Source organism: Misgurnus anguillicaudatus, chromosome 18 (assembly GCF_027580225.2).
Source record: "Misgurnus anguillicaudatus chromosome 18, ASM2758022v2, whole genome shotgun sequence".
Taxonomy (NCBI): Eukaryota; Metazoa; Chordata; class Actinopteri; order Cypriniformes; family Cobitidae; genus Misgurnus; species Misgurnus anguillicaudatus.
In genome coordinates, this window is record NC_073354.2 from 26,245,197 (window position 1) to 26,258,805 (window position 13,609).

General features: G+C 38.0%; 2 protein-coding genes across 3 annotated transcripts; one reads left to right on the forward strand and one right to left on the reverse strand.

Moving 5' to 3' along the window:
- Nucleotides 1–426: 426 nt before the first annotated feature.
- hnrnpub (heterogeneous nuclear ribonucleoprotein Ub) lies at nucleotides 427–10,095 on the forward strand. 2 transcript variants are annotated; one of them, XM_073856210.1, is made up of 13 exons: nucleotides 427–1,044; nucleotides 2,010–2,124; nucleotides 3,880–3,953; nucleotides 5,092–5,231; nucleotides 5,321–5,412; nucleotides 5,548–5,668; nucleotides 5,757–6,020; nucleotides 6,257–6,376; nucleotides 6,457–6,754; nucleotides 6,851–7,117; nucleotides 7,215–7,474; nucleotides 7,584–7,682; nucleotides 7,962–10,095. In XM_073856210.1, the coding sequence occupies exons 1-13, from the start codon at nucleotides 606–608 to the stop codon at nucleotides 8,010–8,012; spliced, it is 2,340 nt and encodes a 779-aa protein (XP_073712311.1). In that variant the 5' UTR covers nucleotides 427–605; the 3' UTR covers nucleotides 8,013–10,095. The 2 variants fall into 2 exon arrangements, with proteins under 2 accessions (XP_073712311.1, XP_073712310.1); XM_073856209.1 differs by having other exon boundaries at nucleotides 428–1,071.
- A 406-nt stretch (nucleotides 10,096–10,501) lies between these two features.
- On the reverse strand, nucleotides 10,502–12,606 carry lft1 (lefty1). Its single transcript, XM_055186856.2, has 4 exons — nucleotides 12,140–12,606; nucleotides 11,680–11,923; nucleotides 11,328–11,567; nucleotides 10,502–11,071 (listed from the first exon to the last, which is right to left on the reverse strand). The coding sequence occupies exons 1-4, from the start codon at nucleotides 12,405–12,407 to the stop codon at nucleotides 10,747–10,749; spliced, it is 1,077 nt and encodes a 358-aa protein (XP_055042831.1). The 5' UTR covers nucleotides 12,408–12,606; the 3' UTR covers nucleotides 10,502–10,746.
- Nucleotides 12,607–13,609: the final 1,003 nt, after the last annotated feature.

Here is a 13,609-nt window from a genome sequence, read left to right on the forward strand (position 1 = left end):
TTATGGCAGTGATAAATGTTGAAGAAGATATTTTTTTATAAATGATGGTAAGCACAGTTGACGGTACCTATGAATTACTTTTCCTACTATGGAAGTCAATGGTTACAATCAGCTTTGTGCTTGCTTACAATCATTTATCAAAATATGTTCATCAGAAATTCATACATAGCAGAAACCATACTGCAGTTTTCTTTAAAGCCAGTGCAATTGTCATTATAACCATCAAATCCATTCTGTGATGGTTTCTATTGTTTTATTTTCAGAAGGGTATGTAAAATAATATGTAAATCTCTGGTGACGTTATATGTTTAGAAACCCAGGGCCAAAAAAATCTGTTCATTGCAGCTTTGTTGGTTGACATACACAAACCGGGTCAGCTACAGCGATTATTACGGTAGATCACGCCCATGTTCTTTCAGTTCAGTTACACTCGGGAGGGGCCTAGCACTGAGGGCGCTATAGAGACTGTTTTGCCGGTAGATAGACGCAGAATCACCGCGGCCGTGCGCAGGTCAGACGAAGAAAAGCGCGGTTTAAAGAGCAATATTTTACCATTAAGTCTTTGTTTTTATAAATTGCTTGATCATCTGCACTAAAACGTCAACATGAGCGAAATCAACGTAAAAAAGCTCAAGGTAAACGAGTTGAAGGACGAGCTCAAGAAGCGTCAGCTCTCCGACAAGGGATTGAAGGCCGAGCTAATGGAGCGGCTGCAGGCCGCGCTCGACGCCGAGGCCCTGGCCGGAGCGGAGGAAGAAGAAGCTGCAGCTGAAGCTGCAGAAGAGAACGAGGCTGATGGAAACGGTGTTGACCTCGGACAAGAAGAGATGGGAGAAGAAGCGCCAGATGCGGAGGGGGAAAGCATGGAGGCCGAAGAACAAAATGAAGACGGGGGTGATGATGCAGCAGCTGCTGTGGGCGATGGCGAGGACCTCAAGCAAGACGATGAAATGGGTGAAGAGGAGGATGGGGATGCCGGGGTGGAAATGGACAAAGAATTTGATGAAGATGACGAAATCATAGATAAAATCGACGATGAAGACGGTGAGCCAGAATCCCAGACAGTAGAGGGTGAGTTTTTCGTTGGGGATTTTTATTTTTTTTACGCCGGCAGCGTTGTATGTTCACGTGCGCTTTGAAGCCGGTGAGATCATTACTTAACGTTAGCATAGGCGGCTAGCCGTTAGCCGGTGGCTATTGTGTGAAAGAGCCGAGATAGCTAGCGTGCTAACTCCTGTTTGTTTCAGTTAACGTGCTAGTTTGTGTTTATTCAACGCTTTATAAATCTCTGTAACTGAAAACATAGCGACTTGGGATTTTATTCTAGTGTTTTGGCGAGTGTATAATTTGGTTTACCAAGTTCATTGTCTCGCGAGAAAATGTCCTCGTTGCATGCTTGAGGCGGGCCGCGCTTACGCTGACTCAGAAATAGCTGCAGAAATTTAAAGGATATAGAGGCAGTATATGCTTGCAGGAATTATAAATGAATGAACGTACGATCGGCGAGTGATACAGTTACTATCTAGATTGTGGGATAATATGTGCATTCTTTATAAAACCTATAGGGGCTTTGTTTCGTTTCGGCTACTATATCGCCATTGGCTTCCGTTCAAGACTCCACGTTGTTGCTGTTCTCCGTTTTTTGTTGCCAGTGATTTTAGGTGTAAATGTTGGCTGGTTACATTTACAAACCCTTCATGTAACGTTATATTTGTGAGTGCATAAAATATTTAGACACACAATGTCCCACCCACAACAATTCTTTTATTTTTAAACAACATGACATGTGTTTGTCTTATCTGGTTTATGCAACTGAACCAGAGATCGTAGTCATTCCACAAGTTGGACTATGAATGTTATAATGCAATAACCAAACAAACTATTCTGTCTGATCAGAGGTGGTCGGTTTATTTTGTAAGTCTCCGAGCACACCTAGTCGTGTGGGCCACCCTTAAACCCAGGGTCCAACACGTCCGGGCATTTCATTACTGTTTGTTTTATTTTCAAAGGGGATGCGGACAAAGACAACAGTGCTGATCAGAAGAATAAGAAGGGTGTTAAGAGACGCCGAGAGGAACATGGAAGGGGCTACTTTGAATTTATTGAAGAAAGCAAATACAGCCGGTAAGGATGGGAATAATGGCCTTCATTATCCCCGAAGTGCCACTTTTAATATATATTGGCTTTAAGCGCCAATACCTTACCCATACAACTACAACCCTCATCTACCTCTTAAGTAAAGTGAAAGATTTGTTGAGGGTTATAATAAAAACACCTTACCTTAATTTAAGACATAAATGCAACAAAAGTGCTCAGATTAAAAAATATATATTTATATTGTTGAACACACACTTGCGCGTGTGGCGATTCCGACAGCAAACAATGGGATAACGGGAGATGCGGCTTCTGTCATGACGCCGGGGGGAGGGGCAGCGACGTACACTTACAATGACGTCACGACTTGGGACAGTTATGTGATGGACTATGGTAATGTTGCGAGGATGAATGGGAGGGGTGGTCGGGTTTGTTTTACAGTTTCAGACATGCCTTCGTCGTGTGTATTTTAGGTTGTTTTTACTGTGTCGTTTATTGTATTTTTTTTCTTCTTCGATAATGTTACTGGCTTTTTGTTTTTCTGTTTTTTTTTTCATTGTATTTGGAATAAGTGTTTAAAACTGTAATAACTTTTCATTTTGAAGTTTTTCTGTTTCTGGTCAATGGGTAAGTACAATTTGTGGTATTATTAATTTGTGTTGTACTTGTGTGGTACCTTACAAGCAGTTGCCGACTGCATACATTGAGAATCTTCTGCCTAGTTTTAGATTTCGGTTTGTGTACCGCACTACAGTCACCAAATTCCTGTAAAGAAATAATTTTCAAAGTGCTATTTAGTAATAATATTTAATGCATATTAAATGTAATATTTATTTTTTTGAGCACAATAGTAATTTTATTTGGATCCAACAAAGAACAAAAATGCTAGCAATGTTGGACTTAGTAGCAACAGACACCCATTAATTTCCTAAATTAATGTTTTTGTGTAAACGCAGCTTAAAGTCTATTTGGCATCTATAGCAAGTTGTTTATTTCAATCAAAAAATGAGTTGTCCCATTACTTGTCTTTCTTACAAAGGCAATACAAGGAATGTAGTGCCTGATTGTATTGTTAGCGTTTTAATAAAACATTACCAATTGTCTGTACTATTCTAGGCAAAGACAGGGAAAACCTAGATTTGTGTTTTTTCACTTGTGAGTTTTTAAACTTTTATTACCAAAAAGATCTGCATGCTGATTTAAGTCATTTTAGCCCTTTTGCAGATCATGACTTAACACCAGGAAAAAGTATAATACCCTTTCCACTGAGTAAAGTGTGATTTATAGTTCTGCTTAGGACCTACACCATAGCTATGCCCTTGGATGTGCAATGTGAACGCAAAGATGAACTACTAAGTCGAGAAGTGGTATTTAACTTAAGCTGTAACACAACTCGCTCTCTATTTACCTCCATTGCTCCTGATGCATCTTCAGCAACGTACACAACAACCTGCTTCTTGAGCTTTTGCCTTGATACTGGGGGTTACACACCAGTAATATGCCCGTGGTCCTACACAGAACTATAATAAGGCCTTAAAATATATCAGCTTTTCATTTCCAGATTTTTTCCAGGTTTCACATAAGCAGAACCGGTAAGCAGTGATGATAATTTTTTTTGCATTCACAAATGTGAATTCATAAGGAATGCAAGAATTGGGCAGCCAATGTACTGCACTGTTGACATAGCTTTGAGAAAGGACCTCACCTGGACATGAAAAGCATGACAGCCATCGTGGTCATTTTTCATAATCTCTGTATATTGATGGGCTATTGCCTGTATTTCAGGTCCAAGTCTCCTCTTCCACCTTTGGAGGAAGAAGATGAGGAGTTTGATGACACCTTGGTCTGCCTGGATCCTTGTAAGTTCTACTTATTTTAGGGGCAAAGTCATTTTACCTTACTTAAATGAGAAAAGAAGTATAAATGAAGAGTTTGGTTCCAAAACGCAATAAATCCATTTTGATAATTTCGGTAAAAATGTGTTTTCTATACCAAGACAGTGACAAGATAAAAACCAATATTTTCTGTTACAAACTTTCACATAGCATATTTAGGTTATAATAACGTAAAAAAAAAATCAAATTCATAATTTGATTTTCAAAGATTTATTATAAAAAACTGATTATTTTTCTGCAAAATGCAATAAATCCATTACCAGTTTTTTTCTTTTCAAAATGCTATAAATCTATTGAATCAATATATAAATGTGCATTCATCTTTGCCATGTTATATTCATTTAGTTGACTAGTGGTATACACTGATAAAAAATTAAACATTAATGGCATTAATCAAAACACTTACTTTGTCATATTAAGAACACTGTCATTGCTGCTGTCATTATTTGGACGTCGTGGCTGAACTTTTTTAACAGCGATCAGCTGTAAAATGTTTTGGTCCTGCTCGATTTTCGTTAGACTTCGCATAAAATAATGGAAAGTTTTTCATAAGATCCCCCGGGGTTTAATGCGTTAGCATGACAAGCTTGATGCTGTAGCGTGAGAGCAAACAAAAGCCGTAATTTTTCCATCGCTCGACTGGCTTACGTTTCTTCCCGCCCCAGAAAACCACCACAGGTTTATCAATGCCATCAAAAATATTATTTTGTTTTTGTTCGTAGGTTGATCACGAAGTACAAAGTAGATGATGAAAACTAGGATTATGTGTATTCAACGCGCCGCCATTATTGTTTACAATGCGTAGAATGGTGCGCTGTGATTTGTTGAGTGGATTTATTGCATTCTGCAGAGAAGGAGTACTGGCGTTTATTGCATTTTTTTGGGGGAAAGGGAGAAAATATGACAGAATAACACGGCAGATATTGTATTTTGCGTAAAGTTAAGAATTTACTTTTTTAATACTGACCTGATACAATAATGATTTTGGTGGCGATTTAATGGCGTTTATCATGTTTTGGAGCCAAACTCTTCAAATGTTATGACTAAGTATAAGAGAGATTTGTGTGGTTTTGTACTAATGCTTATTTTGCTGTCTCTTTAGACAACTGTGACCTTCATTTCAAAGTCTCCCGGGACCGCTACAGTGCCTCCTCTCTTACCATGGAGAGTTTTGCTTACCTTTGGGCAGGTGGCCGTGCCTCCTATGGTGTGAACAGTGGCAAAGCCTGCTTTGAAATGAAGGTAATAAACACATCGACCACTTTATATACATCAGTAAGTTAAGAGCAAGTGATTTTGGGAACTAATTTATATGCCAACTGTGCTTGAAGATAACAGAGAAAATTCCAGTCAAGCATGTAAACAGCAAAAGTATGGATGTCCATGACGTCCATATTGGCTGGTCTTTAGCTAATGGAACACTTTTACTGGGTAAGCACAGTGTTTATATTATATTTTCAATAACCATTTGAATTACTGCATGATGCATGTTTTGCCAAAATGAATGGTTGCACAGCTATATTTATACCCCTGTTCATTGAACACGTGTGATTGTTACTTTACTGGGTGAGGAGGAACATTCCTACTCTTACTCTAGCAAAGGAAAGAAGACCACAAACTGCGTCACCGAAGACTACGGGGAAAATTTAGAAGAAAATGATGTCGTTGGCTGCTTCATTGTAAGATCATGATGCATTACTTAATGTTTCTCATTATGTTCAAGCATGTTTTTTTGTATATTGTGTTTGACTTTTTAATTTCTCCTAGAATTTCGAAGCAGCTGAAGTAGAGATTTCGTTTTCCAAAAATGGCAAGGACCTTGGTGTGGCTTTTAAGGTCGATAAGGAGTCCTTGGGTGGAAAAGCTCTGTTCCCCCACGTTCTTTGCCACAACTGTGCCGTTGAGTTTAATTTTGGTCAGATGGAGACCCCGTTTTTCCCTCTGGTTGAAGGCTTTACCTTCCTGCAGCAAATTCCGGTGGATGTTCGGGTCAGAGGACCTAAAGGACCCGAGACCAAGAAAGATTGCGAGGTAATCCTTAATTTCCAGTGAAACGTATGAAACATCAGAATTGTCATGGTTCCATCAGTTCTGGGTCATTATAGAAAATGGTCAAATATTACATATAATACCCTTTCTGTTCACCTATAATTTAAACTCTTTATTTTCTGACATAAACATACATTTTTCTGTAAAGCAGATTTAAAACCGTGCATTGTGAAATGTGCAAATTAACAATTAAATGTTGAATTCGCTCTTGGTTCTAGGTGATTGTCATGGTCGGCCTGCCTGGATCTGGAAAAACTGTATGGGTGAAGAAACACATTGAGGAAAATCCTGGGAAGTACAACATCCTTGGTACCAGCACCATTCTGGAGAAGATGATGGTGAGAATCATTCTTTCATCATGTCACCATTTTTATTGTATTTATATATTTATGCATCTAATTAAATTTTCCGCTTTTAGATTGGCAGCATGAAGCGGCAAAACAAAGACACAACCAAGCTATCTGCCATCTCTCAGCGAGCTCCTCTGTTCCTGGGCAAGTTCATTGAAATTGCCGCCCGTAAAAAGAGAAACTACATCTTGGATCAGACGAATGTCTCCTCACCGGCCCAGAGACGGAAGATGTGCCTTTTTGCTGGCTTTCAGCGCAAAGCTGTAGTGGTCTTCCCCACAGATGAGACCTTCAAGGAGAGGACACAGAAGAAAGCAGAAACGGATGGCAAAGATGTACCCGAGCATGCTGTTATGAAAATGAAAGGTAACGCATGATGTCAGATTGTATCATTGTGGTCTCAAACTACAATGTAGTTCATTTATCAGGGAGACGAATTGTTGCCTTTATCTTTTTTTACAGGTATCTACACACTACCAGAAGTAGGGGACTACTTTTCGGAGGTCACCTATGTGGAGTTGCAAAAGGAAGAGGCCGCCAAAGTTTTAGAGCAGTACAAAGAAGAAAGTAAGAGTGCTCTGCCACCTGAGAAGAAACCCAACCAGGGAGCCGTGACTCCTAAAAAGCCAATGGGACGAGGCAGGGGGCCAAAGAACCAGTTCAGTCGGGGTGGCGGTCCAAGCCCTCGGAGTAGGGGTGGATTCCAGAACCGTGGAAACTACAGAGGAAGTAAGAGTCAATTTTGGATGAATAATCAAGCTGTTTTGCTCTTTATGACACAATAATATTAAATAGTACACAAAATCATGCAAATATCTCCCGTCAGTGCCTGCACATCGTGGTGGTGGTTATAACCGCCCTCCACATGGCTTCTTGCCACCACCTCCTGCGTACCGAGGAGGATATCCTGCCCGAGGCAACTATAGCAGAGGTGGAGGAATGGCTCCTCACCGTGGAACGCCTCATAGGGGTGGATATCGAGGGAACATGAACAACAGGGGTCAAGGAATGCACCGTGGAGGGCCATCGAACAGAGGCAACATGAATCGTGGTGGTGGATCCAACCAAAGAGGAAACTTCCAACAGGTTCGTTTTTTTATTTATTTATTTAAAGCTGTCTTAACTTAGCAGAGCTTAGAACACACAGTTTGATCTGACGTGAACATTGGGAAATTTATTGTATTTATCTTTTCAGAAGCACCGTGGCAGAGGAGGCAACCAGCAGAATCGTGGTAGTTATGGCAACAAAAATGGATCTTATGCACAGTCTTTTAACCAGAGTTGGCATCAAGGGGTGAGTTGATTTTTAAAGTATTTCCTGTATTGGTTGAATGCAAATGTTATGTATGGTGAATTGCTATAAAGTGGGACCCCTTAACTTCCAAAAATACATACATGTTAATGAAACTATGATATAACAAAAATAAAATATCTGGGCAATTCACCCTACAATAGTCAAATCGTAAGCTTGAGTAGATTTAATTTTGAAGCCTTGTAAGGTTAAAATGTTATACTTATAAAAAGAAAAATGATTATATTAAGATTTGACTGATTTAACTCTTTCACCCTTTAGTTTTGGAACCAGAAGCCATGGAATCAACAGTATCATCCAGGATATTACTGAATGGGCATTTGTATAAAAGACTGGCGGCCTTTGGTGTGGTGAGATACACAGCCACAGAATAACCATCCACTTTTACTGTTTCTTTTATTTTATTTTAGATTTTTTTTTTAAAACTAAGTCCGTTTTTTTTATTGGAGAAGCAAGTGATAAACAAACAATCCACCTCTAAAGCGAACATTTTATGTTCTCTATAGTTGTGTAGTAACTTGACTCGCTCAGATTTTTGTAAAATGTATTTTTCCTCTCCTTTTGTTTTATATCCCAGCTTTGAAATTGTCATATCAGGAATTAACTTGTCTTGTTAGTGGAATGCTTTGAATTTCAGGGTTGTGCATTTTATTCTGTAAAATGTCATTTTTACTAAATGTAAATTATTATTTTTCAATTTTTTTATTTGTAAAAAATTGTTGTGTAAGAATCCCACAGTACCGTAATAATTTTAGAAGCTTTTGGCAATTATCATATTCATAAATGCACAGTAACTCCAGCTCTATCGGTGATGTGATATATTGTTGTTCTATCTTTACTTTTCGCAAATCCAAGTTTGTGTTAGCCCAAATTGTATTAGTAAACTTCACAGGTTTGCAATAAATGCTGTGCTTGCTTTCCTATGACTTTTATGGCTTTGACTGATATCTTTTAACAAGCTATATCAAAGGCATTAAAGCGCCTTTTGAAAATCAGTCAGATATGGCTCTTAATTCAGCTCTTTTAATTGTCTTCCTGTCTTGCAAGGGCATACAGAGGAAACTTTTTTTTAAAGTGTTTTTCAGTCAAAGTTTATAATGGTTTAAAAAATAGCAAAAAATATTTTTCAGCATTAAACTGTAGATATAAAAGAAGAAATTAAATGCATTGCATAGTTAAAAGTCATTCTCTTTCTATTATCTGTAAAACCTCTACGTATTAATACTTCATATTACTTAACTAAAACTTTGACTTCTGCTTTAATATAGGTATTAGTTTTGTAAATACTGCCTAGGCCTAACAAACTCTTTACTAACCTAACAGCTAACTCAACTGCAAGACACCTATGGACATTTCTTTTGTAAATGTTTAACTTCGAGATTGCATAACTGATTGAAAGATTTACTAATTGAAAGTCTTAAATGACTAAAATTTTAGGAAATGGGTGTCAATGGTATTCAACCAATATGTTGTTTTTCGTTGAGGTTGAATCTCTGCTAAATCATAATGCAAACTGCAGTGATTCAGCTGAATAACCGCTATATTGTTAGTCTATAACCGCACATATCCAATTTTGCTTTACATGAAATTGCATAATAATAGAAATATTTGGCACAATACAACTATCTTTAAGATGTTTTCTCAAAGACAACTTTTGCTTACTAGATTCTGCTAACAGTGGCCTTGACATTCATTTTACTTCAAACATGCAGCACATAAGTATATTGAGAAGCATTATCAGTGTTAAACTGTAAAATACAGCTGATTTTTTTTAAACCTGCATCAAGATTTCATTTTGAATTTAGAAACACTCCAGTTACTTCTTTCAGTACTCTTAGTTATGTTGTTTGTAATCTATCCTGTCTCAAATATGACAACCCCCTCTATATCATCCACCACAAATACATGACATACTGTAAATTTACATTAGGACAGGCCCTTGACTCTTTTTAATGAGTAGGTTTTTAAAAATAAGTGGCAAATGGCCAAAGAAGGGCAGCTATTTTTTACTTAAAATAACTTTTTTTCCCTCTTGATATAATATAAATATTTTGTTGAATTGCAGACTGTTTAAATTGACTCATTTTAGGATGTGTTTTTGTGTTGAGAGTCCTTGTCCATTTATAGAAATAGTTAATGACATAGCATGGCATGAAAGGCATGGTGATGCTGTTTTACTGTACAATGTACATAGACCTTGCTTGCAAATGACACAATTTTACGGAAGAGAAGTTCCTTTGTTATTTTAAAGAGTTGTAGCATTGAGATGACGGTCCAGTTTATGATATTTGTATTTTGACATTGTTTTTTTTCCTATAAAGATGAATGTTACATTATTTTATAATGTAAGGAAATGTGGCATTTAATTGTGTAATAAACCTGATGGATGACACGCTATGAATCATGCTTGCTTCTCATTTTCTGCATAATTTTTCTTTAATTATGTAATGGTAACCATAGTTTCTACTGATTTCTTTTTTTCCATTTTCCATAATTTACTTTGAAACTGCTAATTTGGAGATAATATATATATATAAATGCATTGTGGAAAACTATGTATGGTTACCATTATAATTATTTGCAGGATTAAAGCTTGTTATATATTTGAATTTGAACCATTTACACCTCCATTTATGTGTTAATTCATTTTCAAGCAATTTGAAATTAAGCTCTTTTATAAACATAACTGTATTTACGTCTGTATTTGCTCTCCATGTTGCCATCTGCAAACACTGGAATATGCAAACGTTCACGGTTGACCAAGAGAAAAGTCAGTCGTCAATGAAAAATAGTTTAATTTATATTCAGTCACATAGTGAAATATACAAGCCATTCTATTTACTGAACAAAATATAACATCTAAAGATTAATCTGAACACTGTGTGTGTCGTCATATACAAATGCAAAAATAAATGCATATCAGCTAAACAATATTTACAAATTTATACAAAGTGCTTAAGGTGTATAAGGGTTAAGTTGCCAGCACCCTCGATCACTTTTAACTTAAGGTAGTGCGTGTCAAGAAAGCGATGACAAAATGGCACATTCATACAACTGAAATATTATCCATTGCGCATCCACATTTTTCAACAATCATATTTGGGAATTCGGCAACCTCGATCTCAGTATAGTCCCCCTTTTTCACTAAATACATCATCGGTAGCGGCGCGCTCTCCACAACCGCGCATTTCCGTTCTCCGTAACCATAGTTACGCCTGGGCTGCCGACAGCCGCCCATGCACCTGAACGCCTGATACCCGGATGGTTCAATGATCCAGTACTGGGTCCAAGTGAGGGCTCGGAAATTGATGAAGTATTTTTCCCTGCAACACATTTCGCTGTCTTTGTTGTTTTCACAGTCTCCACTAGACCTGCAATGCAAATAATAATAATTGTTAACATATTGTCTTTGTTAAACACGCTTTGCGCTTAGAAATAATGTCATGTAAAAATATACGAATTTTAACCTTGAAAATTAACACATTGTTTTTTAAATGCTATTTAACTTATTTAGACGCAAATATCTTAAATATCTATGCAACATTTTAGGAATATTAAATTTTTTTAACATTAAACATTGTGAGGTGTGTGACCAAAATGTCATTTTAATAAAAAAGTCACGCTTACCCAAACTCTTCAAGATTGAGGGTGTAAAGAACAAGCTCAGGATTTCCCAAAGTGTTGTCATTTGGATCTTGAGTTGTGAAGTGAACGCGCTTAGCCATCTCTGCCGCGTAACTGCCGGGTCTCTCGCCCTCGATCCACACCTCAAGGTGCATGGGCATCTCCATTCTACTCTTTGACCAATATTGCACCGCCTGGGTGACATCAAAGCTCTTCCAACCCGTTTCGTGAATAGGAATCAACCTAAGTAGGTGAAGGGTGAGACAATTAGTATGCATGCTCCTTAACGCCAATCACTAGTGGAATTACCATAATGAGGAAAGAGTAATGACTGTCTGTGGCCGTCTCTGCGTACCTGGAGTCAACTAGTGAAGTTCGGTTCGACCCGTCTTCCATGAGTTCAACCCAGTAGATGCTCACACGGGCGTTGTTGACGGGTCTGTGGCCCTTTCTTTCTGGCATGGAGCGTTTATGTGGGGCTTTCTTAAAAAGTTTCAGCTCTGCCATGGTCACTTCGCTGTTCTCAGGAATCCTGGATTTCATCTCGAAGACCACACGTTGACGGGTCGTGTCAGAGTATACAAACTCACCAGAGATATCTGGAAAAATATTTAAGGACTTAATAAATGAATAAATAAATAAGCAATTACATTTTGTTTGTAAGATACATTATATAAAGAAAAATAGCAAATAAATTAGGCTACTAGCGCAATAAAAATAAACATGAATTGAATCATAGCATTTCAAATTATTCTATAATTATTCTAATTATTTTTAATTAATTGTGTTATTTCATTTTTGCAATATTCTCTTACCTGCATTACCAGGGATTCCCCTCAGGATGCCTGCTAGACTCGGAAGAGAGCGGCGTTTCCTTGCGTGGTGCAGTTTAAGCATGGAAGTATACTTGTTCTTAATGTGCGTTGGTATCACGAGGTTCTCCAAATCCCTCTTGTGAATTTTCGGAACCTCACTAAGTCCGAGTTTCTTCAGCATTGCGTCTTTCATATCTTCATGGCTGAAACCGCTCGCAATGGCGAAAAGTGCTGCGTAAAAAAGGCAAAAGGCGCGCATGATGGACATCTTCCAGATGAAGGTGCTGTAGAGAGAGGCTGTGAAGCTGTCCGGTTCTCTGGCTGAGATGACTGCTATGACAGCGGCCCATCCTTATATGCACCCACAAGACCCCCAGTCGTTCACACTTTGACGAAGGGGTGGTGACTGACATCAGACAGAAGGTGATACATGAAAGATACGTTTCATCGGAGAAATGAACGGTGTACTTCAAACTAAACTGAAAGTTTGGGCAAGTTATGAATTATAAATAAGCATTAAAGCAATAGCAATTTATATAATAAATTATCAGTTATGCATGCAGATAGATAGATAGATAGATAGATAGATAGATAGATAGATAGATAGATAGATAGATAGATAGATAGATAGATAGATAGATAGATAGATAGATAGATAGATAGATAGATAGATTACTACAGTACATTACATTTCACAAATTTGACAATTATTTATTTTAAGGTATTTGTAAAACCCTTTAACATAACATAATCTGACAATGTTACACAAGACTGCTTTTCAATATGGGCAATATTATCAATGTATACATTTTTGCATTTAAAGTTCAGTGTATTGCCACATGGTCACATGGTGTTCCTGTTGTCTGGACCTACAGATGACCCACCAGACACCGTGAACCACAAACGCACTCTTCTGTTCATCTTGCATATGCATGTTGATGTAGCCCCGTTGTTCCTCGTGTGTACATTCCCCTGGACATTGTAAAACATTCCCAGTCTGGCAAGAGTCTGTCAGCATGAACGTTTCAGTCTATGTGTCTAACAGCCTTTCCATTGATCATCCTTGCTGCGGGCCCATCATCATCATTGGGTGGCCCGAAGGATTAGATGTTTATTCGGAGACCACCATCCTTCTACTTGATACACAGATTAAAATTATTAGGCAAACAGACTGTTTAATCCAGGGTTGCAGTATGGATGTGGATTGGGAGGCTCTTCACAGGTTGGTGATTATCTGATTCCATTGCCAGATTTGCAGGGCCTTGTTTGGTCACACTAACATTAGAAGAGGAGCCAGTGGCACTGAAGGCCCAGTGTCTTAGTTTGTGTATTGGCCCCTCTATTTGCTCTAAGATGTCAGACAGACTAAAGAAGCTCACAGGAAGAACAGATGACAAATGACTGGCTGGAGATGGAGGCAAATTAATGCAATACAAATGCAGAAGCAGACAAAAGAGCTCACTGTTTGAG

Coding starts and splice junctions, on each gene's coding strand:
- hnrnpub (XM_073856209.1), top strand. CDS start 606: ATGAGCGAAATCAACGTAAAAAAGCTCAAGGTAAACGAGTTGAAGGAC. Junction 5,413..5,547: donor TCTTTAGCTAATGGAACACT/TTTACTGGGTAA, acceptor TGTGATTGTTAC/TTTACTGGGTGAGGAGGAAC. Junction 5,669..5,756: donor ATGTCGTTGGCTGCTTCATT/GTAAGATCATGA, acceptor AATTTCTCCTAG/AATTTCGAAGCAGCTGAAGT.
- lft1 (XM_055186856.2), bottom strand. CDS start 12,407: ATGTCCATCATGCGCGCCTTTTGCCTTTTTTACGCAGCACTTTTCGCC. Junction 11,568..11,679: donor ACTTCACTAGTTGACTCCAG/GTACGCAGAGAC, acceptor TCACCTACTTAG/GTTGATTCCTATTCACGAAA. Junction 11,072..11,327: donor CTCAATCTTGAAGAGTTTGG/GTAAGCGTGACT, acceptor TTTGCATTGCAG/GTCTAGTGGAGACTGTGAAA.